The following is a 27,933-nucleotide window of genomic DNA, read 5'->3' on the forward strand; positions in this document are numbered from 1 at the left end:
GGAAGATGCAGGACACTGATGTATCCCCCGGGGGACATAGGGAAGAGTACAATTTGGCATGTTACATCCAGCATAACTGTCTGAAGTCTGTCAGTGGGTTTTATCAGCCTGGCAGAAGGTTCACCCGAAAAACAATCAAGAATGGATTCAAGAAGGCCAAGATCAACAGAACCAATAACCCAGCAGACAACACAAATGAAGTAGTAAGTTCTGATGATGATGTCAGAGCTTTGTCATCAGCCAGTGATGAAGATGAAAACATTGCAGACACAACCACCACCACTCCAGTTCGTCAGCTATTCTGAAGAATAAGATTTTTCAGAATTCTCAGCAGTAACAGTGTTGTGTAAATGTGAGTGTGTGGCAGGCTTGAGTGCATCCTGATAGCTCAGTCATGGATGATGTCAGTCTAATATCTCTTGATCTTAACTCCAGGAACACAGTTTGTTTTTATTGTTTGAATGTTGATCTTTTTTGTCTATGATCTTTTTTTGCTTTTGTTTGACTTTGTTTTTTGCATGCACTTTATAATGCGCTGCAATTTATATTTGTATTTGTATTTCTTTTTATCACAACAGATTTCTCTGTATGAAATTCAGGCTGCTCTCCATAGGGAGAGCATGTCGCTATACTACAGCACCACTTTTTTTTTTCTGCGTGCAGTTTTGTTTTTCCTATCCAAGTGGATTTTTCTACAGAATTTTGCCAGGAGCAGCCCTTCTGTTGCCATGGGTTCTTTTACGTGCACTAAGTGCATGCTGCACATGGGACCTCGGTTTATCATCTCATCCGAATGACTAGTGTCCAGACCACCACTCAAGGTCTAGTAGAGGGGGAGAAAATATTGGCTGCTGAGCTGTGATTCGAACCAGTGCGCTCAGATTCTCTCGCTTCCTAGGCGGATGCGTCACCTCTAGGCCATCACTCCACTCATACACATATGGTATTGAATAAGATTTTTCTTCAAATACAAGGGTACACCTTTTAATATGAAGCACTTGTAGTTCAAAAGATCCAGTATATGTATGGTTCTTAAGTCCTGAATGCAGTATATATCAATCTATTGATTATATCTGTCTGTACATTAACCATGTATTCTTACTAAAAGATGTTCCTGGACCCATGGACTGATGGAGGTGCCGTGTCCCAACTGGTCAGGTAGTGGACTGCTGATCCAGTGTTGACCAGTGATCAGGGTTTGAGGCCCTGTTTCAGTATGGTGTTGTGTCCTTGGGGAAAGGCTCTTCACACCAGTTTTTCTCACGATATACCCAGATATAAATGGTTACCAGCCTTTGGTTGGGGAAGTTTTTAGTGGTGAAAGGAGAGGATTGGGCTTCCTGTGCTGAGACCTGGACACAGTGGAAAGGAATTCACTGCCCTCATGGTTATGAAAGGCTATGGGACTTTTAGACTTTTTAACCATCTATCAAAACATGGACCATATATTCTCACTGCAAAATGTACATGCACGTGGACCCTATGATACTAACCAATCACAATGCATGTTCCAGCCCAAGATCCTGACACCGGTGTTGCTGCCTGGTGAGGAGATGGTGATGGATGGCTTGAGGGCCTACCTGCTGCAGGATGGGCGGGAGGAGGGGCTGGGGGGTAACCTTGGTGGACCCTCCCTCATCCCTGCCGAGGGGGCCATATTCCTCACTACCTACAGGGTCATCTTCAAGGGCACACCCTGTGACCCCATTGGTCAGTCCTCAGCTTTTCGCTGTCTTCCTGCTACTGGTGTGGGTGTGGGTGTTCACATGTATTTGTTGGAATCAGAATCATATTTATTTATCATGAAAACCACAGATGAAGATTATTGGTATAACAATAAAGATAAAAAACCAACCATACCAACTAAAAGGCGCGTGAATTATAACATGGCTTTTGTAGTTTGAATCATTTGTGACCCTCCACCACGAAATGAGTCACTTTGCACCAGAGGTCGATTTTTAGTTATTGGTATGTCATAAATCTGCAATGATAGCAAAAAAAAAAGTTTGTAAATCGGATGATTCTGTGAAAAGTTATTGTGATGTTCTAAAGTCGTGAAAGTAACGAACTGAGAAATCAAAGCTGAAAAGTTTTGGAACATGTTCATAGCAACCACATACTTCTAAGCAAGATATGTTTATGAAATTTGGCACACACATACTTAGTGGCAATATCCACAACTGCACAAAGTTTGAAAGAAAAATATTGAGTGCACTTGATTTTGTTCAAATAAGAATTTTCTTTTTTTTTTGTTTTGAAAGAACTGCTACTGAGGGGTAAGTATACTTACTTTTTAATCAGCTCAACATGACTAAAAACCTTTCAGTTTTAAGATAGTTTTGTTGTGGTGTTGTTTGTGGTTCAATTACAATGAAACTTTTGCATTGTACAGTTCGTTCTTTAGTTTAACGTCTTTTCACTATAAGTGATATTAGATGAGGGAAGGAAAAAAATCGAGGGGAGGAGGGGGGGGGGGGGAATTACTGTGTACGCATACGAGTAAGTGAAAGTGTGTGTGTGTGTATGTGTGTGTGTGTGTGTGTGTGTGAAAATTACTGATTTAAGTTTTGTTTAAAAAACAAAACAAAAAAACCAACACATAACAATATAACATATTTCTAATGAAAAACTAACAACTATAACAGCGAACCAACAGGACTATTTAACAATTTAGTACAGTATGTGTACTAAAATTTATGCCAGATTAAAGGGAAAAAATGCTAAATCATGATGCTGAATCATGTAATTGTTGTAATTCAGTGTGTTCACTGATTACTGTGCTTGTGATATTACCACAATCCATACAACAAGCACAACAAAATAACAAAAAAGATCCATACAGCAAAACTGCTCACACAAAAGGACTGGTTCACGTGCGTTTTATTCCACCATAGCATCAAATGAAATACACTTCATAATCCAAATGAACACTTCAAACACTTCATCTGCAAAGAAAACCTACTTGCCAAACCCATACTTCACACAATAAAGACACACAACCTCATCAGTCAAATACTCAATCTGCAAAAAAATTGGAATCAATTCTTGTGGTACAAAGTGTTAGTCATCAGGGTGGATGTTGTTGATGTTGAACCTTCTTCTCTACTCTTTTTTCTCCACCAGTGGTATCAAAAATGCATGGTTTATCCTGAAACAGTTTGTTATGTAATACTTCTGAATCTCTTTATTTTCTTTGTTTTGAATTATTTTCTATCTGTTCTGAAGTGTATTCATTAATGCTAATAATGTTAGATTAAATATCAACAGTAATTTTTGTGCATCTACATCACAGCTTTCATTCTTTACACAGGACTTTACTAAATACTTTACTTCTATGTATTTTATCAGAAAATAAAAAAAAGAATACACACACACACACACACACACACACACACACACACACATATATATATATATATATATATATAAAGCAGTTAACTGATAATAAAAATATGAAATAATGATTATTAATGCTGTATCACTATGAATAACAGTGTGTATATCAGTGTGCATGTGCATGACATGCTGCAGTGCATTAAGTTACTTTATGCATGGTGGCATGTCAAGCACATGCACACTGATATTATTTGTGTAAATGTCTATGCAAAACTTTACAATTCCATACATGTACATCTATACAAAGTTTGTAAAAAGAAACTAAGTTTGCACACTTAATGGTAAATTTATACTATAAATCAAAGTACATTAACAGTTGACCACAAATCACTCACTCATAGATAGGAGTTCATCAGCAGACAATTCTTTAGTTGACAGTGTAGTTAGTGTGGTGGTGTTGCCTCTCCTCCTCATGACATGACTTGCCAGCAGTGATCTCAGAATTATCCATTGGTGTACAGGCAGGCATATAAGTACCATCATATCTTTCAGGGCTGAAAAAGAAATTGAACAATTAGTAATACTGTTAGTATTTACTGTTGACACAACTCTATATTTATTTACCTAAAAACAGCACACACACAGACACAGAAACACACACACACACACACACACACACACACACACACACACACACACACACACACACCAACCTGACACACATACGCATAAAATATCCATTGAAGCAAATTCTGTGAAACTGAAAACTGTTCATAATGTCATGCCCTTGTACCTCCCCATGCTCAGTTAACATATAATGGTTAAACTGTGAAGGGACCATGTGTGTGTGTGTGTGTGTGTGTGTGTGTGTGTGATTTTCTTTTAATTTACACTCTGTTAATTTCCTCAGATTCACTTTATTCTTTTAATCATTTTTATTCCACATGTCAGACAGTGAATTACTGTACCAATGTAGAGACAGTAAATCAGTCTTGATTCAATCATTGTTAAATAAATTATTATCAATTGATTATACCATCATTACATTTCAGTATCTGTCAATGTTGGTAAAATCAGAATGCTTACCTTGAGACACTTCAGCTATATCCAGTCCCCCAGTCACTTTGCTTGCATTTTCCTTGTGTGAATTGTGAGATCCAAACACAGTTCTCTCACTTCAGTGCAGCAAGTCAGTTTCACTCGTTTCCATGTCAGTCACACCACTGATGGCACCTGGCACATGTTGATTACGGCAATTACAGGCGAAGGCTTCCAACCTGTCTGTATCTAGTGCAAATGTTGATTCGTCATCTACATTAAAATTAATATTAATTATTGTTGATGAAAGCGGAACATTAATTATTGTTGATGAAAGCTGAACGACAATCCTGCGTCGTCTGCTTTCGAAATCAGCGTCGCCTTCGTATTTACTGAGATCGATTTCATGACCATCAGCCTAGTTGGAATGGTCAGTTCCATCAATGAAGTAATGGGTTAGAAACTCACAAATGTCGTCTGCTTGACTTAATGACAAAATGTGTGCAACGCAAGTGTACCTTGTCAGGAAATTGCCAAGTCTCTCTTGAAATGCGTGCTTCCATACACTCCGACCATGTTTATTAAAGCTAGCGTGCTGAATGGCTGGTTTCGTCACGTGGTCTCTCTCAGCCAATGAAAGAGGGGGTTTTCCTTCATAGTGACGCATTGTTTACGTAGTGTATCCTTATTTTGAAAGCTACGATTGACTTGTTGTTTAAAACTTGACCGATAAGAAAGGACATAGATTGAAAGAGCCGGACATGGCCTTTAAAACGATGTATGATTCGACCGGTCGATTCCAAGAGATTAGGGAGGGCAAGCTTGTCAAAGTTGATCGATTTTGCGAAGTCATAGGCGATCAGAATAATGGGTTAGGTATTTCAAGCACACTTCTAAGGCAAAAGAAGACACGATTATGCCTAGATACTTCAATATGAGATAAAAGAAAGCCTAAAGTTTACTATGAAGTCAAAATCTGAAAATCGACAACCTGACCCCCACCCGCCTAAAATCGCCACTAGCGGCAAAGTTGGTCAGGTGCAAAGCGACTCATTCTGTGATGGAGGGTCACATTTGTATGTGATATATGGTGGTCAAGGACATACAAGGCAGTATTTACAATCGTATTTGTATTTCTTTTTATCACAACAGATTTCTGTGTGTTAAATTCGGGCTGCTCTCCCCAGGGAGAGCGCGTCACTATACTACAGCGCCACCCATTTTTGACTCACTTGTGTAAACAAAGTGAGTCTGTGTTTTAACCCGGTGTTCGGTTGTTTGTGTGTGTTCGATCTTTAGTTTAACGTCTTTTCACTGTGTGTGTCTGTGTGTCCGTGGTAAACTTTAACATTACCATTTTCTCTGCAAATACTTTGTCAGTTGACACCAAATTTGGCATAAAAATAGGAAAAATTCAGTTCTTTCCAGTCATCTTGTTTAAAACAATATTGCACCCCTGGGAAGGGCACAAAAAAAATAAAGAAAGAAGCCAAATTATATGCAAACTGAATTTACTGTTATATTTGTATTTTTTTAATTCTCTAAACTTGGCACTTTGATCTGATATTCTGACACAACAACAAAAGCAGTCATTTTTATCATTTTTTGTTCAAACAGGAACTTCTTTTGCTAAGCATGGAAGTTATATTTATTTTGCATGTCTTTGCTGCAGATAGTAAAAAAGGGAAATTAATCTGTAATTAATGCTAAGGGGGGTAATTTGTTTTAAACTGATCTTTCTCATCTTAAACATTACATTTTGAAATTATACTCAATACATAAAAAGCTTGTGTGTTTTACTCTCAGTGTACAGGGCTTTCACTATGTTCATTCACCCAAGTGGTCTTTTTCGGAAAATACTAAAATCAATACGAGTGGACTTTATAGATCTGTTGGCTGAGCATTGAAGGTCATGGGCAAAAATCAGTTGCGTACACATATTTATACATATTCAAAGCGCGTGCTCATATTCTTCACGAATGCAAACGACGCGATTTTGTTTTAAGTTGTTGGCCTGCCCGTTCAATCCTATATTCAATCGACAATACACGATAACATGTGATGGAAAGTTGGAGAAGGAGACCGTTAAATATTTATTCAGAGACAGATTTGTGAACACCTCATCACTTTCTGGATTATGCCCCAAACTGCCATAAAAATATCCACAGAACCAGTCGGAATTCACAGTTAAAAATAATAAACCATGAGAGTTAATACCCATGAATTGATGAAACGTAAAAATTTCCAGTCCTTTTCACTTCGTATGACGCTTAGAAGTACTTGTACTTGGCTGTACATGTTATTAGTTTAACAAAATACTCAATTTTCATATCAACTTTAAAACTATAAAACTAGAATGAACATAAAAGAGAAATTGAATCGACCGTGTCAACTGGGTGTAACTAAACTTGTACATTATCTAGATCCAGAGAAAACGGGTAAATGTTGCAGTGTGATTGCGGCGATAGCCACGTCTCCTTTACCGCGGACTTAAAAAGAATTTTTAATTGCCCTTAAAGATTTTTTGAATGCCCAAGATACACCAGAATAATATGATTTAAACAGCGTTCTCACTGTGAATACCGCAATCGATTTATCGCCCTTTAAAAAAGCATGTTTAAATGTTATATTTTTTAACGTCAGTTAAGGAGTCACGATAGTGTAATGGGTAAGACAGTTTCTTCTCACCCGAACACGTGGGGTTCGAATCTGCTGTTAGGATTTTTTTTTCTTTTTCTTTTAACCCAAAGCTTTATAATAACAAATACAGAACACATTTTAACAATTAGATTTTTTTTTAAAGTGTATCACAAGTGAGTCTTGAAGGCCTTGCCTCTCTTGTTTTGTATTTTTTCCTGCGTGCAGTTTTATTTGTTTTTCCTATTGAAGTGGATTTTTCTACAGAATTTTGCCAGGGACAACCCTTTTGTTGCTGTGGGTTCTTTTATGTGCGCTAAGAGAGCATGCTGCACACGGGACCTCGGTTTATCGTCTCATCCGAATGACTAGCGTCCAGACCACCACTCAAGGTCTAGTGGAGGGGGAGAAAATATCGGCGGCTGAGCCGTGATTCGAACCAGGGCTCAGATTCTCTCGCTTCCTAGGCGGACATGTTACCTCTAGGCCATCACTCCACTATGACTATGACTGTATCAGTATTGTCAAAGTTTGTTAATTCAGACTTCATTTTGTTTGACAAAAATTTTTGTATGTGTTAAGCGTATGTGTTATCATATGTGTGTAAAGTGTGTGGGTGTGTGGGTGTTGTTTGTTTGTCAGGGAGATGCCTGATTGGAGCAGGTTCAATTTGCCTTTTCCTGTTGTGCCTACTTTTTGATCATGACGCCACCCTCAGTGGCTTCTTGAGAGTTAAACTCTGTTTCCTACCTGCTGTTCTTTCACATATTCAGCCTCTCTCTCTCCCTCTCTCTGTATCTCTAACACACACACACACACACACACACACACACACACACACACACACGCTCAAAGAAAACAGTGAAGTTTATTGTTATTATTTTTTTAACACACACATGCACACATGTATGCACACACAGCAGCTGAGTAATGGGTGAACTGGTAATATGTGAATCGGGATTACCAGTTTAGTGATAGTTGACTTTGGAATAGGCAAATGGTGATGACACCGCCTGATACAGTGTTGTTTTTGGGTGGCAGTGTGTGAGCAGGTGGTGATGCGCTGTTTCCCAGTGTCCACGCTGACTAAGGAGAAGAAGATGGGCACCCAGTACCTGCAACACCTGGACCAGTGGCTCCATGAGGGGCTGCAACTCCGCTCCAACATCTTCCAGGTTGTCCCCACCTCAATCCTTCATGTATTTGTGTTATTCCTATTCCCCAGTAAATCCAGACACACTCTATTTTTGGTTAGTCACACCTATTCTTCTTCTGGCTGACTTCTGTCAGGCTGGGAATTTCCCGCCGATCCGTGATTTTCCATGGTTATAATTTGAGCAAAAATGGAAATGTGTCCAGCAAGATGGTGTCGAACAAGAACCAACCTCTGAATGAAGTGTACAAACAGCCATTTATGATGAAGAGTGCATATCTACCCTTGTAAACTTTACCCTTAACCATGCTAATGGGTGCCTGTGGTGTTTCAGATGATCAAGGTGGCTTTTGATGAGGAGGTGGACTCTGAGAGCGTTGAGACACTGAGGAAGTTGATGAACAGGGTGCGTAACCCCCACTCTGTCTTCTCCACCTTCGCCTTCATGGGCCATGCCTCCCAACAGGTGCCACACATGCACAAGGACAAGGAGAAACATGCCACCCTCAGGTCAGTGGCTTTTGGCTGTTTCTTCATTTCTCCTGCAGTCAGTTTACAGGACTTAACAATTTTTACCCTATCAGTGCAGCTGCACTGCTGTTTCAATGGACCAGTGCCACAACAGCTGAGTGCACTGTAAAAGCCATGCTTCATACACAGAATGCACACAATGTCATCAAAAACATGCTCAATTTCCTTGAAAACGCCAGCTAGCAATGTAAAGGCTAAAGCCAACAAGCTAAAAGCACCAAGTAAGAATACAACTGATAGAAAAAGCGAAACTGAATGTGCCCACTGCAGCATGGAAATATCTGTACTTGAGTAGTCCAAGAGAATCAACTGGGTGTTATCCATAAATCAGTACCCCAGGTACAGAGTGCTTTGTTTTCACTGGTGCTGTTCAGTTCATGAGCACTGTCCCTTCAACAGGGTCTGTAGTGGTCATGGAAAACCTGGAAAGTTATGGAATTTGAAAACGTAATTTTCCAGAACTGGAAATTAATGGAAATTCATTGTTATAGTTGAAGTCATGGAAAAGTCATGGAATTTGAAATATAGCCTTCGAAAAACACAAATGCTTCCACTGATTGAAGAATGCAAACATGTCTACCATGCCGATGTATTCGAATCTGTACTGGAAAAGAAAAATTAAGATGTGTCGGAAACAGATTTTTACAGCGCATCCCACATGTAGAGTGTACTGACTTGACGGAAGTTTTTGTGACTGGCGCTGAGATACTAAGATAAGATAAGAATAACTTTATTATCTCCAACTGGAGAAATTTGGTCAGGTGCATTATCACAACATAGACAAGTAAACAACATGGGGACCATAACTGTAAAAGTCAACAACAGCTTTTACGAATATTGCGAAGATACAAATGTAAAAAAAATATCACATGCACCGTTTCATACATACATCCACACACTGCAGGTAATAACTAGTATTCTTAATGTAAAAACAGAAAAAAAGAAACAATATTTGAATATAATTATAAACATAGCCTACTATACTGCACATTGATTATAATAGATAAGATAAGAATAAAAATAAATTGCGGAAAACCGCAACCAGATAATCATAACACACCCGCACCCACTCACCCCCCACCCACCCCACACATGCGGATTACTTGTTTAATTACACATACTTAACCGTGACCCAACTAGTGCAGACTCCGGCAGGGGTCTGACATTCCTGTCCTGTGCAAACTACTATCCGCCTATGCGGAGCAGACGAAACTACGGCCGATAACCTCCCGGAAGTAGGTAACCTCCCCTTTGTCCCGCTGGTTATCGCCCTCTTTTTCCGGCAGCCATCATGACACGTGTACCTGTGCTCTTCATACGGCTAAGTTTTTTCGTATTTTCTGTCTGTCTGTCGATTCTCTGGTGTTCTTGTTTGTGGTCAAATTATGTCTCCAACCAGGTCACATAATTATGTAGCTCGATTGGGGAATCGTGTTAAAATTAAGGCGCGATCGCAATTGATTCGCTGACACTCTGGGCCCTCTACTCCTGGCCCTCTAAACAACGCCAACCCGCCGCCTTCTCCACTTCCTCCGCTCCCTCCGGTCGACTCCAGACCTCCGCCACCTCCTACACCTCCTCTGGTGACTTATAGAGGTTTGTGGTCACACACTCAGGTCAGTGTTACCTTTCATGTCATTTTTATCGATCCGCGAACTCACTCGACGCGATCCGCGTTTTCTCGGCCCTGCCAGTCGGCAGTGTACGAGTCGATCTCCTCTATCTCTTTACCATACCCACAGTTGCACCAATGGAATGGCCACAATCCCTTGGGGGGGAAAAAAAAAAGAAAAAAGAAAAAAAAGGCAGCTTGTCTTGGATCCGCACGTTAGACTGGGCCCTATGTGCGATGCGTCCGTGGTGGCGGCCGTGACATCGGATCACGCGACCCCCCACGCGGCATGCCTCGACCGTCTCGGATCCAATAGCGACCGAGGCGTGTAGGGATGCCCTCCCCTGGTGTAGGGAGGAAGGTGGACCACTAGGGGACACGCTTGCCCATACGCGTGCACCCCCCTCCTTGTCCGGATCACCCGATCCAAGGGAGGCAACCCCTGCTTCGGCACCCTTGCCGGTGACTGCCGCAGTTATTTCCCTTGCACCGGCACTGATCCTCGCCTTCAGTGCGAGTGTGTGCACGGTCCTACCAAGCTATGCGGTGATGACCCCATCTGCCACACCGCCGAGTGCTGCTGTTTCCCATCCACTAATGGTGTCTCAGCAAGCTACTCAACCAAACAATCAGCAACCCATCGCTAAACTTGCTGCAGCAATTATGCACCACTCTGCCTTCCGGTGCCGTGCCTTGCGCCCAAAGAGCAGGTACGTGCACGCCCCATTGGAACTTCGGCAGTGTTGGATTCTTCTGCCCCATTGCCTAAGTCTGCTGTTTCCCAGACTAATATTGGCACTTCCACGTTGGAGTACCTCTTATATCATATCATATATATCAATATCAAGGCGTGCAAGCCTCACAAGGCCTTTTACCCGCTTGAAGTGGGGAAGAAAAAGAGAGTCCCCACGTATGTCTGTTGCATTTTTCGACATTGAGTGCGCAGTGCTTGAAAAATCAGAAAATATGTAAATGAGTTTTGTATTTAACCCTTTCGCTGCCAGGAAAATAAGATTTAAGTGAAATCTATTTGCCAGGGTTTTTTCACAAAAAACGGGTATAAATTTTCAAAAAATTCTGTGCTCTTTGTTATTGGAGAAAGACCCATAAAAGTATACATTTTCTGAAAGGGAAATGAATAAAGAATACAAAACACATGATGTTTTCCCATTTTATGCATTTTAAGTGACATGCTGTTGTTTTGAAATCTGTGTTTTGTTTTTTGTCACATTTTCAACTTGTTCATTACAAACATTAGTCTGGTAATTTGCACAAAAATATCATTTTCTGGACAAATGGATATCTGCACACACAAAATCATACTAGAACAACCACAATATAAAAAAACTGAAAAAGAAATAGATGCATTGTGACTTCTGCAAGTGATAATATGGATGTGAGGCCACGCCCCCTCAGTCTCCACCCTCCTCCTCTTCACCCCTCTCACACCGTCACTTCATCAGACCGCGTTGGCTGAGTGCCAAGAAAATAGCTCATACAGTGCCCTGCTAAAAATTTGTCTGCTAGAGTTGAACAGCCTGCAATACTCACTGATAGTTGTATCTTGGCCACTCTCTTGATTGCTCCCTTTATTTTCTATCAAATCGTCCTATAAATGTTCACCACTGTCTTCTCCTTTGAATTTATGCTCCAATTCTTTCTGAGCATTAGCTGAAGAAAGTAATCTTGGTTGATTTAGTTCGCCACGAGCGCATGTCTTGAGCACGGAGTCAGTCCGACATTTTGTTGAGCGAGCGAGGAGAGGAGCCAGGCAAAGACTGCAGCCAGTAACCCAACCAAAACGTTCAAATAAAGGACTGCCTTATGACGCAGATGGTGTTTCTAGCTATGAATAGAATCCAGAAAGATTCCCCAAGCTAAAGCTACCAGCATTTTTGTCAACGAACTGAATGCAAAGCAGGGAAAAGTCAGAATATTTCGATGACGAGTTATCTCGTCATGCAGGCAGCGAAGCATACATGCTTGCCATGACGAGTTATCTCGTCATGCAGGCAGCCTAGGGGTTAAAGTTTTCACAATGAATATCAAGATAATTCTTAAATGTATTAATAACTCGATCCTGCCTCTCGGCAGTGCTCGGGCCGATCTTGTCTATCACTTTGTCCGTCAACACACAACAACTGACAACTGAACGTCGGTCCTCTCGCAGGAGCTATTCGCGAGATTGGACCACCGTTCAGCAACAGGGGGATGCACATCCCACGGCAAGCCGACGGACTTGTCACCCCCTCGTCCACGACGCCCATAACACTGGATTACGGCGCTGTCATGCCACATGCCCCGACCGTCTCGCGTCCGATGGCGACCGATTCGGGTTGGGATGCCCACGGCACTAAGGGACATTATAATTATTCCCCTTGCGCTCGTTTTCACCTGTGTCGGTTACGGTGGCATCGAACCACGGACTCTCACACACAACATGACACTCCTCCCTGTTCAGCGAGGACACGTCGCAGAAGGGGGATATGTGCTCTAAAGACACCTTCCTTTTCGACGATTTTCGGCGCCAAGGGAGGCAACTCCACATTTGTAACCTAGGCGCTCGAAGCTGTGGTTAGTTTCGCCGACACAGCACATCACTCCTGCCCCCCGTGCTGTCCACCAACGATGTTTTCTTTCGATTTCTCATTGGGTCCTCGCGCCCAGTCAGGGACTTTACACATCTTTGCATAGCAACTGCACTTTTCTTGCTGTTTCTCAGGCTATTGGCCACAGGAAATGCATCACAATATTTCTCCTTCTATCCATTTGATTTATTATCACAAGCAACAATCACGAAATATATATATACATATTTAAAAAAAAAAAAAAAAAAAAAAAAAAAAAAAATCTATATATATGTATATATACATATATATATATATATATACACACACATATATACATATATATGAGATATATTGCTACATTCATACACATTTCTGCTCTCACTTATAGATGTGTACTTATCCATCGGTATACACATGTGTATGTGCTTATGGGATAGGTTCAGACGACTTTCATATTAACATGTACAATTATATTTCTATCTCTATTCATTGACAGTCACATCTATTCATTGAGATTCCCTACATAGCAATATAGGCACACTTGCATTTGCGGCCTTCTGTTCACAATGCCCAGAACTCTCTGCCTCTACGTACTGGCACTTTATTCATATGCGTATGTACATCTCATATGTAGGTGCATGGACAGATTCCTTTCCATTGATGATTATGCACACTTACCCACTTACTTGGGTATATCTGTGCACGCTACACGTATGCTTATACAGCCGCTTATTTCTTGTGTCTCGATCTCTTGTCATTGCCATACTTCTGACATCATCACTTGAGCTGATGGAAGTTTTTTATTCCCTTGGCACATATATGTATTCATTTTCATAAATTCATCCCTACCTTGCTTTTGGAGGACGACTGCACTCACAAAAATAAAATAAAATAATAATAGCCTCATTCACGCCTGAATGTATGCTCCTTCACATTTCAGTAGTGGCTGGTCCTTAGGGATCCACACACACCCCCTTCACACCCACAGGGCTAAGAATGCCTCTCTTGGTGCAAGGACGGACAAGGCAACCCAACTCATTTGCCTGCAACAATCACCCATAAGGCTGGAGATGCACAAGGAAGGATGAGGCAGTCCAACTTAGAGGTGCCACTCTGGACACACATGCCTTTCATTCCTTCCAAGTTTGTAAGGCATCCCTTCTTTCTCCCCTTGCCTACAACAACCCTTGGTTTGCACCACTGTGATTGTGACAAAAGCTCCACACAGGCCCTACATCCTAGACAGCCTTCCCATGAAGAGGTGTCTGTCTTGCCTTACAAGTTTTAGCGGACCCAAAAACTGCCCACTGGGCAGGAGACAATCACCCTCAGCCCATCTCTTCCACTCCTCTCTAGTAGCAGAAGGCCTGGGTCATAATTGTTTTCCTCTACATTTGGGAGAAAGGCATATTGACGAGGACGGATGCGTCCCACAAAGCACAACGAACCGTCCATTAGCCACAGGGGTGTACCTTTCTGCCCACTCATACCAGCACGGCAGATGCCGCATTCAAGCACATCAGTTCACCCCATCACCTTGCTTGAACACAAATCCAGCATCAACGTCTCAAACAATTGGCGTTTGAAAGCACTTTCTGCACTTAGTCTTCCCTTCCCGATCCTTTCGGCCTCTACACACAACCACTGCTGTGGTTACAGATGGCCATTCCTCCTCAAGCACTGTCTTTCCAATGAGACACTTCCAGAGGTTTCTAGCCTAGGCAGACTATCCCATCATGGAGCCCCAGCCTTCGGTCAAGGGCCTGTCAGAGGATGACTTTGTTGTCACTTCGGAAGCAAGCACCATGTCTTTCTGACACACGGTTGCACCACAAGACCCCGTCAACTCTTTCCGGCTTCCTTACATTGCAACATAATCTGCATGGTGAACACCTTCGTCCCTGAAGCACACAGCAGCTGTTTCCTGATTTACCCATGCTCATTGGTGTCCTCCTAGGAACAGTATATGATAATCAGTCGTGTACGACAGTCTCCATCTGAACAGCAGAGGAGGCATCTGCTGTCCAGTCTATTCAGGCTGGAATTCGATTATACAATTTATAGTAGAGAGTGTTTTGCCCAAGTTGCATCCCCGGTCCCCCAATCAAGAGGGCCTTAGGACTCATCATTGGGACGGTTCCCAAAGGCTACTTAGGCCTAAGGCTACAGCACTAAGTCCCAGTGCAATTTGACTTCTAGTCTGAGAGACATAGTCATTCATGAAAGACTAAGCTGCAAATGATTTCCCTTTGCAATTAAGAAACCACTGATAATACAGCTCTCACCTTGCAGTTGGCCATACTAAAAACGTATGTCAGATCAGTGCCTTGATGTCAATAGCCAGTACAACACATCTTGAGCCACTTTCCTCCCTGCCTCGCCCCGCTCCATCCCAGACTCAGTGCGCACCACACACAGCCAGAGGCCTGTCATGGATCCGGTCCCCTTTCTCACTAAAGAACCTTCAGCAAAAATTTTCCCCATGGAAACCCTCTTCCATTTGGGAATTCCACCACAGAATGAGACTCAGTGACCTGTGGGCACATGAAATGCACTTCCACAGCCTGATCCAACCCAGCCATTGACTGCCGACAACTTTCTGCAGGTTACTCCAACATGCCACACTCAGGCAGAGAAGCCACCAAGCCTTCCGTATGCCCCTTCGTGATGGTACCTACCTGGGCAATTACACAACCCTGTCCCAGAGACACCAGGGACATCAAGTCTTTTGTTGCCAAATGTCTGCCATTCTATGCATAGGGAATATACCAGTGCTGTCATTTTTTGACAACGTCAAAAAAGGGGGGGGGGGGGGGGGGAGGGGGGGGGGGGGGGGGAGTGCCCATCGCCTGTCAGCTCGCATGGAGGAGCTCCACAGATCTGGCTGTCATGCCTGAGGCAGGCCCAACACGGTGACCTACCTCTGTCTCGTGCCACAGTTCAAACACAAAAACCACTTCCACTATCGGCCCACATCCGTTGTGGAATCATCAGATCAAACCACATGCGCACCTCCTTGCATTGACGCTCATCCGCGCTCATCCGCTCAGCTGTGGTCCACAGACCTCCCCCACAATACAGCTGTGGACCTCTGTCTTCTTTACCCGCACTAATGTCCTTAGGCGACACAGTACACTCTACTTTCGTCAAATTCTACTTGAGGGACACCTATCGCCTTAGGGATAATGGCTCATCGACTTCTACCAGAGAGATGTCGCACGCCTGCGGGTTGATGGCGCAAGAGCCATCGCTTCTGTGGTAGCTGCACAACAGACCATCACAGCACACAGACAGTAGAACAGGCGAGCCCTCCACCTTGTCACGCTATTCTGCACTATTCTATCTAAAATTACGTTTAAATAACATACTTACCGTGACCCAAATTTAAGACCCTCCCGTCCTCCCCGCTTCCTGTTCTCCCTGCTTGCTGCACTGGTGATGGCATATTGCCGTCAAAAGAGGGCGCTAGCCAGCGGGACAAAGGGGAGGTTACCTACTTCCGGGAGGTTATCGGCCGTAGTTTCGTCTGCTCCGCATAGGCGGATAGTAGTTTGCACAGGACAGGAATGTCAGACCCCTGCCGGAGTCTGCACTAGTTGGGTCACGGTAAGTATGTTATTTAAACGTCCTTTTAGATAGAAAATTTCCTAGAACACACCCGCACCCACTCACCCCCCACCCACCCCACACATGCGGATTACTTGATTAAACAAGAGTAATAAACATATGTTCTCAAATAAAAGCATTTCACATATTCGCTTATAAAAACATTGCAATTAATTATTACATCGTAATTATTAACAGAAATATATTTAGAATATGGATGTTAGCATTAGACATATTCCATTGTACATTCATCCTGCTTATTGCACATTATTCCTCCTACATATTGCACATTCATTATAACCAATTGTCATGTTTTTAAGCTCAGTACACACACACACACACACACACACACACACACACACACACACAGACACACACACACAGACACACACACACACACACAGACACACACACACACACAGACACTCACTCACTCACTCACTCACTCACTCACTCACTCCTCTCTCTCTCTCTCTCTCTCTCTAACAAGGTACAGCCTATCATGCACAGACTTTCACACGTCTCACATGAGTGCGCGCACACACACACACACAGTTCTCAAGAATTTAAAAGGTGGATTGAACGTGGAATAAAAGTCTTCAGAGCTATTGATTTCAACTTAAAAGTTCTGTAGCGTCGTCCTGATGGCAATAACTCATAATATTTTGCTAAAATATGGGTGTATTCAGTTGCTATCTGCCTGCTTTTTTTTACCACTCGACTTTCATACAGCTCTTGCATACTAGCTTGTTTCACTCCCACAATTTTACTGCCCACAATTTTACTGCATACACTTATGACATTGTTCAAAACACGCTTACTCCTCACTCCCAAACTTCCATACCAGCACATAAATGAAACTGTGAGCACGGACTCGATACAACTAGTTGCACTGGCTGCTGCTGCTTAGTTATGGTCACCTCAGTTCATGACATTTAAAAGGAAAGACTTCAAAGTTGACAAACAAAGTGACAAAATTGAAGTTGCACATGTGTGTAGCATGAACTGCATACAGTAGATGTGTCAGGCCGTGAACTTAGCTGCCATCTGGACATAATGAGCTCAAACATCATGAAAATAAATGCTCACACAAACAGAAGTGAAATACAGTTTAATTACACATACTTAACCGTGACCCAACTAGTGCAGACTCCGGCAGGGGTCTGACATTCCTGCCTGTGCAAACTACTATCCGCCTATATGGAGAAAACGAAACTACGGTCGATAACCTCCCGGAAGTAGGTAACCTCCCCTTTGTCCCGCTGGCTAGCGCCCTCTTTTTCCAGCAGCCATTATGACTCCTGTTCCTGTGCTCTCCATACGGCTAAGTTTTTTCGTATTTTCTGTCTGTCTGTCGATTCTCTGGCGTTGTTTTTTTGTCAAATTTTGTCTCAAACCAGGTCACATAATTATATGGTTCGATTGGGATATCGGGGTAAAATTAAGGCGCGATCGAAATCGATTCGCAGACACTCTGGGCCCTCTATTTCTGGCCCTCTCAACAACGCCAACCTGACGCCTCCCCACTTCCTTCGCTTCCTCTGGTCGACTCCAGACCTCCACCCACCTCCTGCACCCTCTCTGGCGACTTCTAGGGGAACGTTACCCCATACTCAGGTCAGTGGTGCCATTGATGCTTTCCTTTTTCAGTTCGCAAACGAACTCGACATGATCCGCGTTTCTTGGCCCTGCCAGTCGGCAGGACACCCGAGTCGATCTCCTCTATCACTTTTCCCATGTCAACAATGGAATGTGCCATAACCCCTTTGGAAAACAACACCATACACTGGTTTTGGATCCGCACGCTAGACTGGGCCCTATGTGCGATGTGTCCGTGGCGGCGGCCGTGACATTGGCTCACGCGCCCCCCACGCGGCGTGTCTCTTCCGTCTCGGATCCTATGGCGACCGAGGCGCTTAGGGATGCCCTCCCCAGGGGTAGGGAGGAAGGTGGACCACTAGGGGACACGCTTGCCCATGCACGTGCACCCTCCCCTTGTCCAATTTTCCGATCCAAGGGAGACAACTCCTGCTTCGGCACCCTTGCCAGTGACCGCCGCAGTTACTTCCCTTTACCGGCACAGCCCCTCGCCAACAGTGCAGGTGCATGCACGGTCCCTTCAAGCTTTGCGGTGATGACCCCATTTGCCACACCGCCGGTTGCTGCTGTTTCCCATCCACTAATGGCGTTTCAGCAAGCTGCTCATCCAAACAACCAGCAACCCATTGTGAGCTTGCTGCGGCAATTATGCACTGGTGCTACACCTAGCGCCTGCTCCACCCCTTGCGCACAGAGCAGATGCGTGCACAGCCCATTGAACTTCGGCAGTGCCAGTTTTTCTGCCCCACTGCATATCTCCACTGTTACCCAGACTAATATCGGCAATTCCACGTCGGAGTGCCTCTTGATAACTCGATCCTGCCACTCGGCAGTGCTCGGGCCGATCTTGTCTGGTTACGGCGCCATCATGCCACATGTCCCCACCGTCTCGCGTCCGATGGCGACCGATTCAGGTCGGGATGCCCACGGCACTAAGGGACATTATTTTTATTGGTTACGGTGGCATCGAACCACGGACTCTAACACGCAGCATGACGCTCCTCCCTCTACAGCGAGGAAACGTCACACCAGGGGATATGTGCTCTAAAGACACCATCCTTTTCGCCGAATATTGGCGCCAGGGAGGCAACTCCGCATTTGTAACCGACACAGCACGTCACTCAGCCCCCTGTGCTGTCCACCAACGATGTTTCTTCGATTTCTCATTGGGTCCTGATGCCCATTCAGGGACTTTACACAACTTTGCACAGCAACTGCACCTTTCTTGCTGTTTCTCAGGCTATTGGCGACTGAACTTTGGGGTTCTTCATCCCCCACACAGGCACACAGCCCTCTGCAGGCAACCAGTCCTATTACCATTCTCTTGTTGTTATACACAATAACAGGAAATAAATCACAATATTTCCCCTTCTATCCTTTTGATTTATTATCACAATCAACAATCACGAAATATATATAGATATAGCTCTCTCTCTCTCTCTCTCTCTCTCTATATATATATATATATGTATATATATATGCACAAAAAAACAACCCCCAAAAAAACAAAAAACAAAAAAAAACCCATATATATATTACACACACACATATACATATATATCTATGAGATATCTTGCTACATTTATACACATTTCTGCTTTCACTTATAGATGCGTGTGTGCTTATGGGATAGGTTCAGACAAAATTTCATATTAACATGTACAATTATATTTCTATCTCTATTCATTGACATCTATTCATTGAGATTCCCTACATAGCAATATCGGCACACTTGCATTTGCGGCCTTCTGTCCACAATGCCCTGAACTCTCTGCGCCTACGTACCTGCACTTTATTCATATGTGTATGTACATCTCATATTTAGGTGCATACACAGATTCCTTTCCATTTCTGATTATGCACACTTACCCATTTACTTGGCTATATCTGTGCACGCTACACGTATGCTTATACAGCCGCTTATTTCTTGTGTTTCGATCCCTTGTCATTGGCATATTTCTGACATCATTACTTGAGTTGATGGAAGTTTATAATCCCTTTGCACACGTATGTATTCATTTTCATAAATTCATCCCTACCTTGCTTTCGGAGGATGACTGCACTCACAGACAAAACTGCCTCATTCACGCCTGAACGTATGCTCCTTCACATTTTAGTAGTGGCTGGTCCTTAGGGACCCACACACCCCCTTCCCACCCACAGGGCTAAGAATGCCCTCCCATGGTGCAAGGAGGGACAAGGCAACCCAACTCATTTGCCTACAACAATCACCCATAGGGCTGGAGATGCCCTAACCTGGCACAAGGAGGGATGAGGCAGTCCAACTTAGAGGTGCCACACATAGACAGGACGACTCATTCAAGATGGCGGAAGTAGTCAATCACTGAATTTCAGAGCTGCTGGAATCATAGCATCTCTACGAACATGACAAAAACAAGAGGCTTGGGAGGATGACTGGATACTCTGGCACCAAAAGATGTAAGAAAATCCCAAAAAGAAAGATCTAAAACATCATCCTCGAAGAGAACTGTTGAGAAAACATCTACCGAAGTGGACAAAACAAAAGAAAATGTCAGCAACAAAAACAGAACGACAGTAAGTGATATTCACCATCTCTGTGTCACTGTAGAAAGTTTATGCAGAAAGATCGCTGATCTTGAAAAAGCGGTCGATGACCAAAAAGATATCATCTGCACCTTACAAAAATCACAATACAAAAAAGACACCGTTGACAGTTTCACGCAGACAGACAGTTCCACGCAAACAGACGGTGCTATTTCAAACGACAAGACCTATGCTGACATAGTGAAAACTATCAAACCTGTTCTTGTCACTCCAGTCAAGGCCCCTGAACATACTGCAAGAGTGCATCAAACATGTCATGAAGGAAAACTTCAAAAAGATAACAAAAAAGAAAAGAAAGAAAGAAAGCAACAAAATAATGACGTCACCTGTCATCATGATGTCAAATTGCAGTCTTCCAAAAAAAAAAGAACTCCAAAAGTCTGTGAAGAAAATGGGGAAATAAATCAAGACCTTCCCAAAGTTGTTGTTTTTACATGACTCGGTTATGAGCGGTGTGAACGGAAAGAGGCTTGGCCGTTCTTATGGTTTTCATGTAATCCAACGCAAAACCCGTACAATTGACGACCTAGAACGGACACTAAAATCGACTGTATCGTCCTCAAAGACTGAGAAATCTGTGGACACTGTTGTGATCCACTGTGGGTTAAACGATATAAAAACATCTGACCCAAGAGACAGTAGCAAATTATTTGTACAATCTATTAAAAGATTCTCTACTGAACGCCCAAAAACAAAGATTGTCATCAGCAAGATCGCACCACTCAGAAACCCCAAACTGAACGTGAAAAGAAATCTGTTTAACCCTCTCCTTCTGATAACGGTAGCAGCCAGCACTGCTCACGCGCGCGCTGTGCCTCGAAGGGTCTGGCGCCGGCAGCATTTGTGTGGTACTTTTCCATCATGTGCTGACGCCGTGACGATGCTCAACAGGCACTAAAAGTTGGTGGAAAGTTCCCTACTATAGTCCAATAATCTGGCATCGCTATTTTTGGATGTTAGCACCACTTCCATTCACAAAGAAAGGAGGGAAACTGCGTGTGGAGAGTTATGAATGAAACTGACCGATTTTTACAATGGCGTCATCTGCATGCACCAGTGAGTTTGAGGACTATTCAGCGAAGGAATTAGGTCTTATTTTAGAAGTGTCAAAATATGATAGAATGAAGAGAGTGAAGAATTAGAAGAAAATTCTGATGTACATTTAGGTTCCGATCAAGGAGAAGAAAATGGTGAAATCGATCCTGAGGACAATGTGCCACTTGCCACTCTGCAAACCATGTGGCAACCGGCTACTCAGCCTACCAACATGGCCACATTCCAGCAGCCGACAGGCCCTGCACATTCACTGCCAAGCACTGCCACCCCTCTGGATTATTTTTTTTTGTTTATACCCATCACATTTTTTCAAGTTGCAGCAGAAGAGACCAACAGATATACCCGACAAAAACAAGCAACCCAAGGCACACCTGACCCCCTATGGTTCAACACAACACCTGCCGAAATGCGGGCCTATCTCTCTATGTTCATATTGATGGGGATCAATCGTCTGTCACGTCTGTGGTGCTACTGGTCAACCGACCCTCGCTTCAGGAATAACTGGATCAGTAGTGTCATGCCCAAAACACGGTTTTTCAAAATCAACCAGTACTTTCATCTGTGCAAAACAGCCAACACACCTGCATGTGATCACCCCAACTATGACCCCTTGTACAAGGTGAGAAATTTCATCAGCATAATTCTCCCTTTGTTCCGGACCAACTACCATCCAGGTCGTGAACTAAGTATTGATGAGGCAATGATCGGGTACAAGGGTCGGATATTTTTCAAGCAGTACATGCCAACCAAGCCAACCAAATGGGGCATCAAGGTGTGGGAGATGTGTGACGCTAGGACAGGGTACTGCGTTGCATTTGATATTTACACTGGCCGTGCAAGTTGCAGAGACACCACCATCAGTCTTGGGCATGAAGTCGTTCACATGTTGGCATCACCTTTCTACCATCAAAACAGGCACCTGTATTTTGATCGTTTTTTCACCAGTGTCCCCTTGATGACACACCTGCCCCGAAATGGGACAGGGACATATGCCTGTGCCACTGTCAACATCAGCCGCAGGGGGTTACCAGAGGAGGTCAAGACTGCCAAATTGAAAGAGAAGGGAAAATTGCTGCAGATGCAGAAGGGCTCGCTGATGGCCACAGTCTACAAAGACAACCGTCAGATCTACCTTCTCAGCACCAACCAGCCACCAGGTATGACGACAGTGGAGGACAAAGTGACGCCGACAGTCATCGCCAGCTACAACAAGTACATGGGTGGCGTTGACAAGTCAGACCAGTATCGCGCCTACTACCCTGTTGGTCATCAGAACAAGAAATGGTGGTGCTACATTTTCCATTCTCTGGTCAACTTGTGCATTGTCCAGGCCTACCTCACATGGGAAGTGTCATCTCATGACCCAGTGAACAAGACCTATGACCACTTGATGTTTCGCACTGACATTGCAGAACAACTTCGCGCAGGATTCACCTCCAGGAAGCGCAAAGCAGGGCACAGCAAAGCAGTGCCAGATGCCCCCATTGCCTTGGCCAGCATCGACCCTCACAAGTTAGAAAAGATCAAAGGGAGACGTAGGGTCTGTCAGTAGTGCATCAAAGACGGTCGCAGGACAGCAAAGGGACGAGGGGTAGAAACATCATATATGTTCTTTCTGCCAGGTACCTCTCTGCTTCCACAGGAATGACTGTTTCCGTGATTACCATGGACAGAATGTGGCTCAACATTAGGACAAGCTAGCTTGTTTTTGTTTATGTGTGTGTTTGTGCTTACCTGTAGTTTTGGTGACTCTGTGACACTTAGCAGTGACACTCTACTCACTGTCCTTACTGTACAGTTATACATTGTGTGCATATGTAAACAGATCTGTACAAAGTGCTTGAACAGTGACATAAGAGCAACAAGGAACTGTGATGGAAATTATCTCCAGTAACTCTTCAGTTGTGACAACTGACACTAGTTGTGTGACATTCTTTGGATTACCTGTGGGGACTGTACTGGCAGACAGGAGACAGATCATCTCAGGTAGGCCGCAGCTTCATTTCACAACACTAACGTGCATGTGCATGGAATAACTGCATGTTGGTGTGCTGTATTCATCGCATGTGACATATTTGGTGACATTTTGGTGACAGAGACACGACCTTTCACATCTAGACACACAGAATTTCGCTCACATGACAGAACAAAGCCTCATGACCATTCCTGCTGAATTTCATGACTCTAGAGGTTCATTCTTGGTTGTGGTGAAGCGTGAACCATACATACCCATTTTGAAGCTAAACTCACCAAAAGAATCCAAAATCTAGGGCAGTTTGGCCTCAGAGAATCTGAATACAAGAGGGTTAATGCGCTCACCACCACAGAATTGTTTAATTACAAGAACGTGTCCTTTGTTGACCACAGTCACCTGAATACCAGGTCACTCAAAGATGGAATACATCCGACTGTCAGAGGAGCAAGTGTACTTGCAGGGAACGTGAGCAGACAAGTCCGCCAACTTTTCTGGGAAAAGCCGAAGAGAACCGGCAGACGTCATCCACCTGTCAACCATCGTCCATGGAGGTTCCCTGCCTGCACTGTATATCCCCCTTTCACCGAGGAGCATGCATGGCTGAACCCATATAATGTTTTGAATGACTGGAGTTAGATCTCTTCACACTGGAGTTAGATCTCCTCAGAAATATGACAATTACTTGTAGATTTGTCCATGATTTCAGCAAATTCAAGATCTGACTGTTTCTGATTGTGGATATTCCATTCTGATATTCATCTTGAATACAATTTTCTCAAGTGTAATTTCAGACGTGTAAATTCCAACCCCTTTTAGGCCTCAAAATTTATGGTTTTGTAATCCCCCCACACACCCGGTTAAACCTTAATCTTAGTACCAAACTTTCAAATCTTTTTTTTTTCTTCTTCTTTCTTCTTTCTTGTTTCTCTCTTGCTGATCATTCATCTGGTGGAAAAGTAATAATTTGTAAACTACGGTCTTTGATATAATCATATTGTATAAATAAAAACTATATTTCTGCTTGATAGAATAGATTGTTAATTATGAAAAAGCAAAAGCGACTACAAATTAGGCTACTCCAGTGGAACTGCAGATCTATTCTATCTAATCTGCCCTATCTAAAACATTTTCTAGCATCAAATAAGTGTGATGTTTTAATTTTACAGTTTCTTAATATCAGTGCCTGTAAGCTTCCCAAACTTCCCAATTATTATTTTCCACCAGTATATGAAACTGGGAACGAGGGCAAAAAGATAAGTACTGCTATTTATATACTTAGAGAATTACAGTATTATCTTTGTGAGTCACCTGTCTCAAAATTTGTTGCAAGCTTTGAAATACACTCTTGTGCGGCTACAATAGAATTCAGCAACAAAAAAGTTCTTAACGTTCTTTCTGTTTATGTTCAGAAAGGCCCAAACAACCGAAATACTGAGTGGCTTAGAACAGTACAAGAACAACAGCCCGGCAAATGGGTAATAGTGGGAGATTTCAATGCCCACTCACCATTCTGAGAAAAGAACTGTAGAACTGTGACAAGCAATCGCTTAATCGAAAATATTGTTGACAGCCCCTTTTATCTTTTGAATGATGGTAGTGTTACTAGAATTCCTGACGTTTCTAAACACAGACCAACAGCAATTGACCTGACACTTATATCCCCAGAGCTAGCTCCATCATGTACCTGGGAAACACATCGAGACACTTTGGGAAGCGACCATGTGCCTATCATCATTACAATAGCTGATGATGATTATAGGCCTGATAATGATAACGTTCACATTGTACCAAAATATAACTATAAGAATGCAAATTGGGACTTATTTCAAAACATTCTTTCCTCAAGATTTTGAAAAACTTGACAAGCAAAGCATAGATGTAATGTATTCAAATTTTACAGAAGTTGTTCTATCAGCAGCTGATATGTCGATTCCAAAAGTAAAGGGTGTGAAGTCAGGTGACCGTTCAGGCAATGTCTGGTGGAATGATGCATGTGAAAAGGCTGCTAATTACAAGAAAGAAACATTTAAGAACTACCTCGCGGACAGTGAGCCCAAAAAGCACAAAGAAATGAAGAAAGCAAACACTCAGAGTAATATGACAGTAGCCCAAGCTAAAAAAGATTATTGGTCATCGTTTTGTTCACAAGAAATTTTAGATTATAAAGACTTAAATAAAGTTTGGACAAAAATGAAAGAAATGAAAAATGGAATCAAGTTGCCAAGTTGGCCAATATCAAACGGCTCACAAAACAAATTTCTATCAGATAAGGAGAAGGCAGAAATCTTTGTTGAAATGTTTGTGCAAATTAGTAAAAACGAAGGTTTATAACAGGAGTGTAAGACACACAGAGACACAGAAGAAAACAGTCCTTTATACAGTGATCCGACTCCGCAAAATAACTTGTGGTTTAATTCTCCTATTACATATGAAGAGCTACAAACCGCAGTAGCTTCCCTTAGCAATAAAAAAAAGTTCCGTTGGCATCGATGCAATATCAAATGATATGATAAAAAACATTCCAGAAAAATGTATCATTTTCCTTCACAAAATAAATCAGAAATGTTGGATATCTGGAAGTATACCACAGATATGGAAAAGATTGATAGTGGTACCAGTTCTAAAAGCAGGAAAACCTAAACGTAATAAAAATAGCTATAGGCCTATTGCTTTGACCTCGCATGTCAGTAAACTAATGGAAATAATAGTCCTGCTGAGAATGATAACTTACTGTGAAAAATACAATATCATTCCAGTGAACCAGGCAGGCTTTAGAAAAGGGAGATCAACAGTCGAACACCTAGTAAAAATTACAACTCAAATAAAACGTCAGTTTGCCCACAGAAAAAGTGTCTTGGCAATGTTTTTTGATGTTAAAAAAGCCTACGATCAGGTTTGGCACAAACGTCTGCTATACAAACTGAAATCAGTCAGAATATCTGGTAATCTCTATGAGTATATAAAAAGCTTTTTATCTAATTGAACTATCCAAGCGAGGGTGGGAACACATTATTCTTTACCACATAAACTTGACTTTGGAATTCCACAGGACTCAGTTATAGCCCCTATACTTTTTAATATTCTTATTCAGGATCTCCCAAAGGTATTGTCAAATCGTGTAGTTATAGTACAGTATGCTATTTTCTTCTTCTGTGTTCACTCGTATGCACATGAGTGGGCTTTTACGTGTATGACCGTTTTTACCCCGCCATGTAGGCAGCCATACTCCGTTTTCGGGGGTGTGCATGCTGGATATGTTCTTGCTTCCATAACCCACCGAACGCTGACATGGATTACAGGATCTTTAACGTGCGTATTTGATCTTCTGCTTGCATATACACACGAAGGGGGTTCAGGCACTAGCAGGTCTGCACATATGTTGACCTGGGAGATCGTAAAAATCTCCACCCTTTACCCACCAGGCGCCGTCACCGTGATTCGAACCCGGGACCCTCAGATTGACAGTCCAACGCTTTAACCACTCGGCTATTGCGCCCGTCCAGTATGCTGATGACATTTGTATGTGGATGGGTGTCACGCTAAAAAAGTCAACCCCACAAAGAGCACAGAATTACATACGGTGTTTGTATCAACCTGATCTTGACAACTTTGGTAACTATATGTTTGAAAATGATCTAGCCTTGTCGACAGAAAAGACATGTATGATGTTGTTTAATTCAGGTGGTAACCCATCTAGCATGCCAATTTTTAAATTACTCGGTGACGTCATTGATTATAAACAGGTGGTGAAGTTTTTAGGTGTTTATCTTACTTCAAAACTGACATGGAACATTCACTTTGATTACATCTTAACAAAGGCAAAGAAAAGTATCAATCTAATGAAAATTCTAAGCCGCTTACCTTGGGGAATGGATACAAAAACATTGATCCATCTTTCCATGGCTCTTGTAAGATCAAAGTTAACGTATGCATAAGAAATACTTTTCAGTGCACCTAAATGTCTATTACAAAAGATTCAAAGTGTAGACTGTAAGGCTATCAAAATTGCCCTCGGAGTGCCCTTTCATGCATCCAACCAGGAAACATACAAAACAGCCGGAATTCTTCCTTTTAATGAGCATCATGAGTTAGCAACAGCAAAATTTGCTGTAAGATACACTTCTATGACAGAAAATTTCATTGCTGATGAACTGACAGTATTTGTTTGTTGTATTTTGTATTTCTTTTTATCACAACAGATTTCTCTGTGTGAAATTCGGGCTGCTCTCCCCAG

The 27,933-nt window shown here is 42.7% G+C and overlaps 1 protein-coding gene across 4 annotated transcripts in view; it reads left to right on the top strand.

The window, feature by feature from the left end:
* The window catches only part of LOC143301440 (myotubularin-related protein 13-like), a 303,236-nt gene that overhangs the window by 136,994 nt on the left and 138,309 nt on the right, over positions 1-27,933 (top strand). For all 4 annotated transcript variants that reach the window (XM_076615734.1, XM_076615735.1, XM_076615736.1 and 1 more), the window contains exons 22-24: positions 1,515-1,710; positions 8,053-8,186; positions 8,499-8,674. In XM_076615734.1, the coding sequence (XP_076471849.1) occupies positions 1,515-1,710; positions 8,053-8,186; positions 8,499-8,674 (506 nt within the window). The remainder of the gene's footprint in view (positions 1-1,514; positions 1,711-8,052; positions 8,187-8,498; positions 8,675-27,933) is intronic.

The sequence above is a fragment of the Babylonia areolata genome, chromosome 27 (assembly GCF_041734735.1).
Source record: "Babylonia areolata isolate BAREFJ2019XMU chromosome 27, ASM4173473v1, whole genome shotgun sequence".
NCBI classification, from domain to species: domain Eukaryota; kingdom Metazoa; phylum Mollusca; class Gastropoda; order Neogastropoda; family Buccinidae; genus Babylonia; species Babylonia areolata.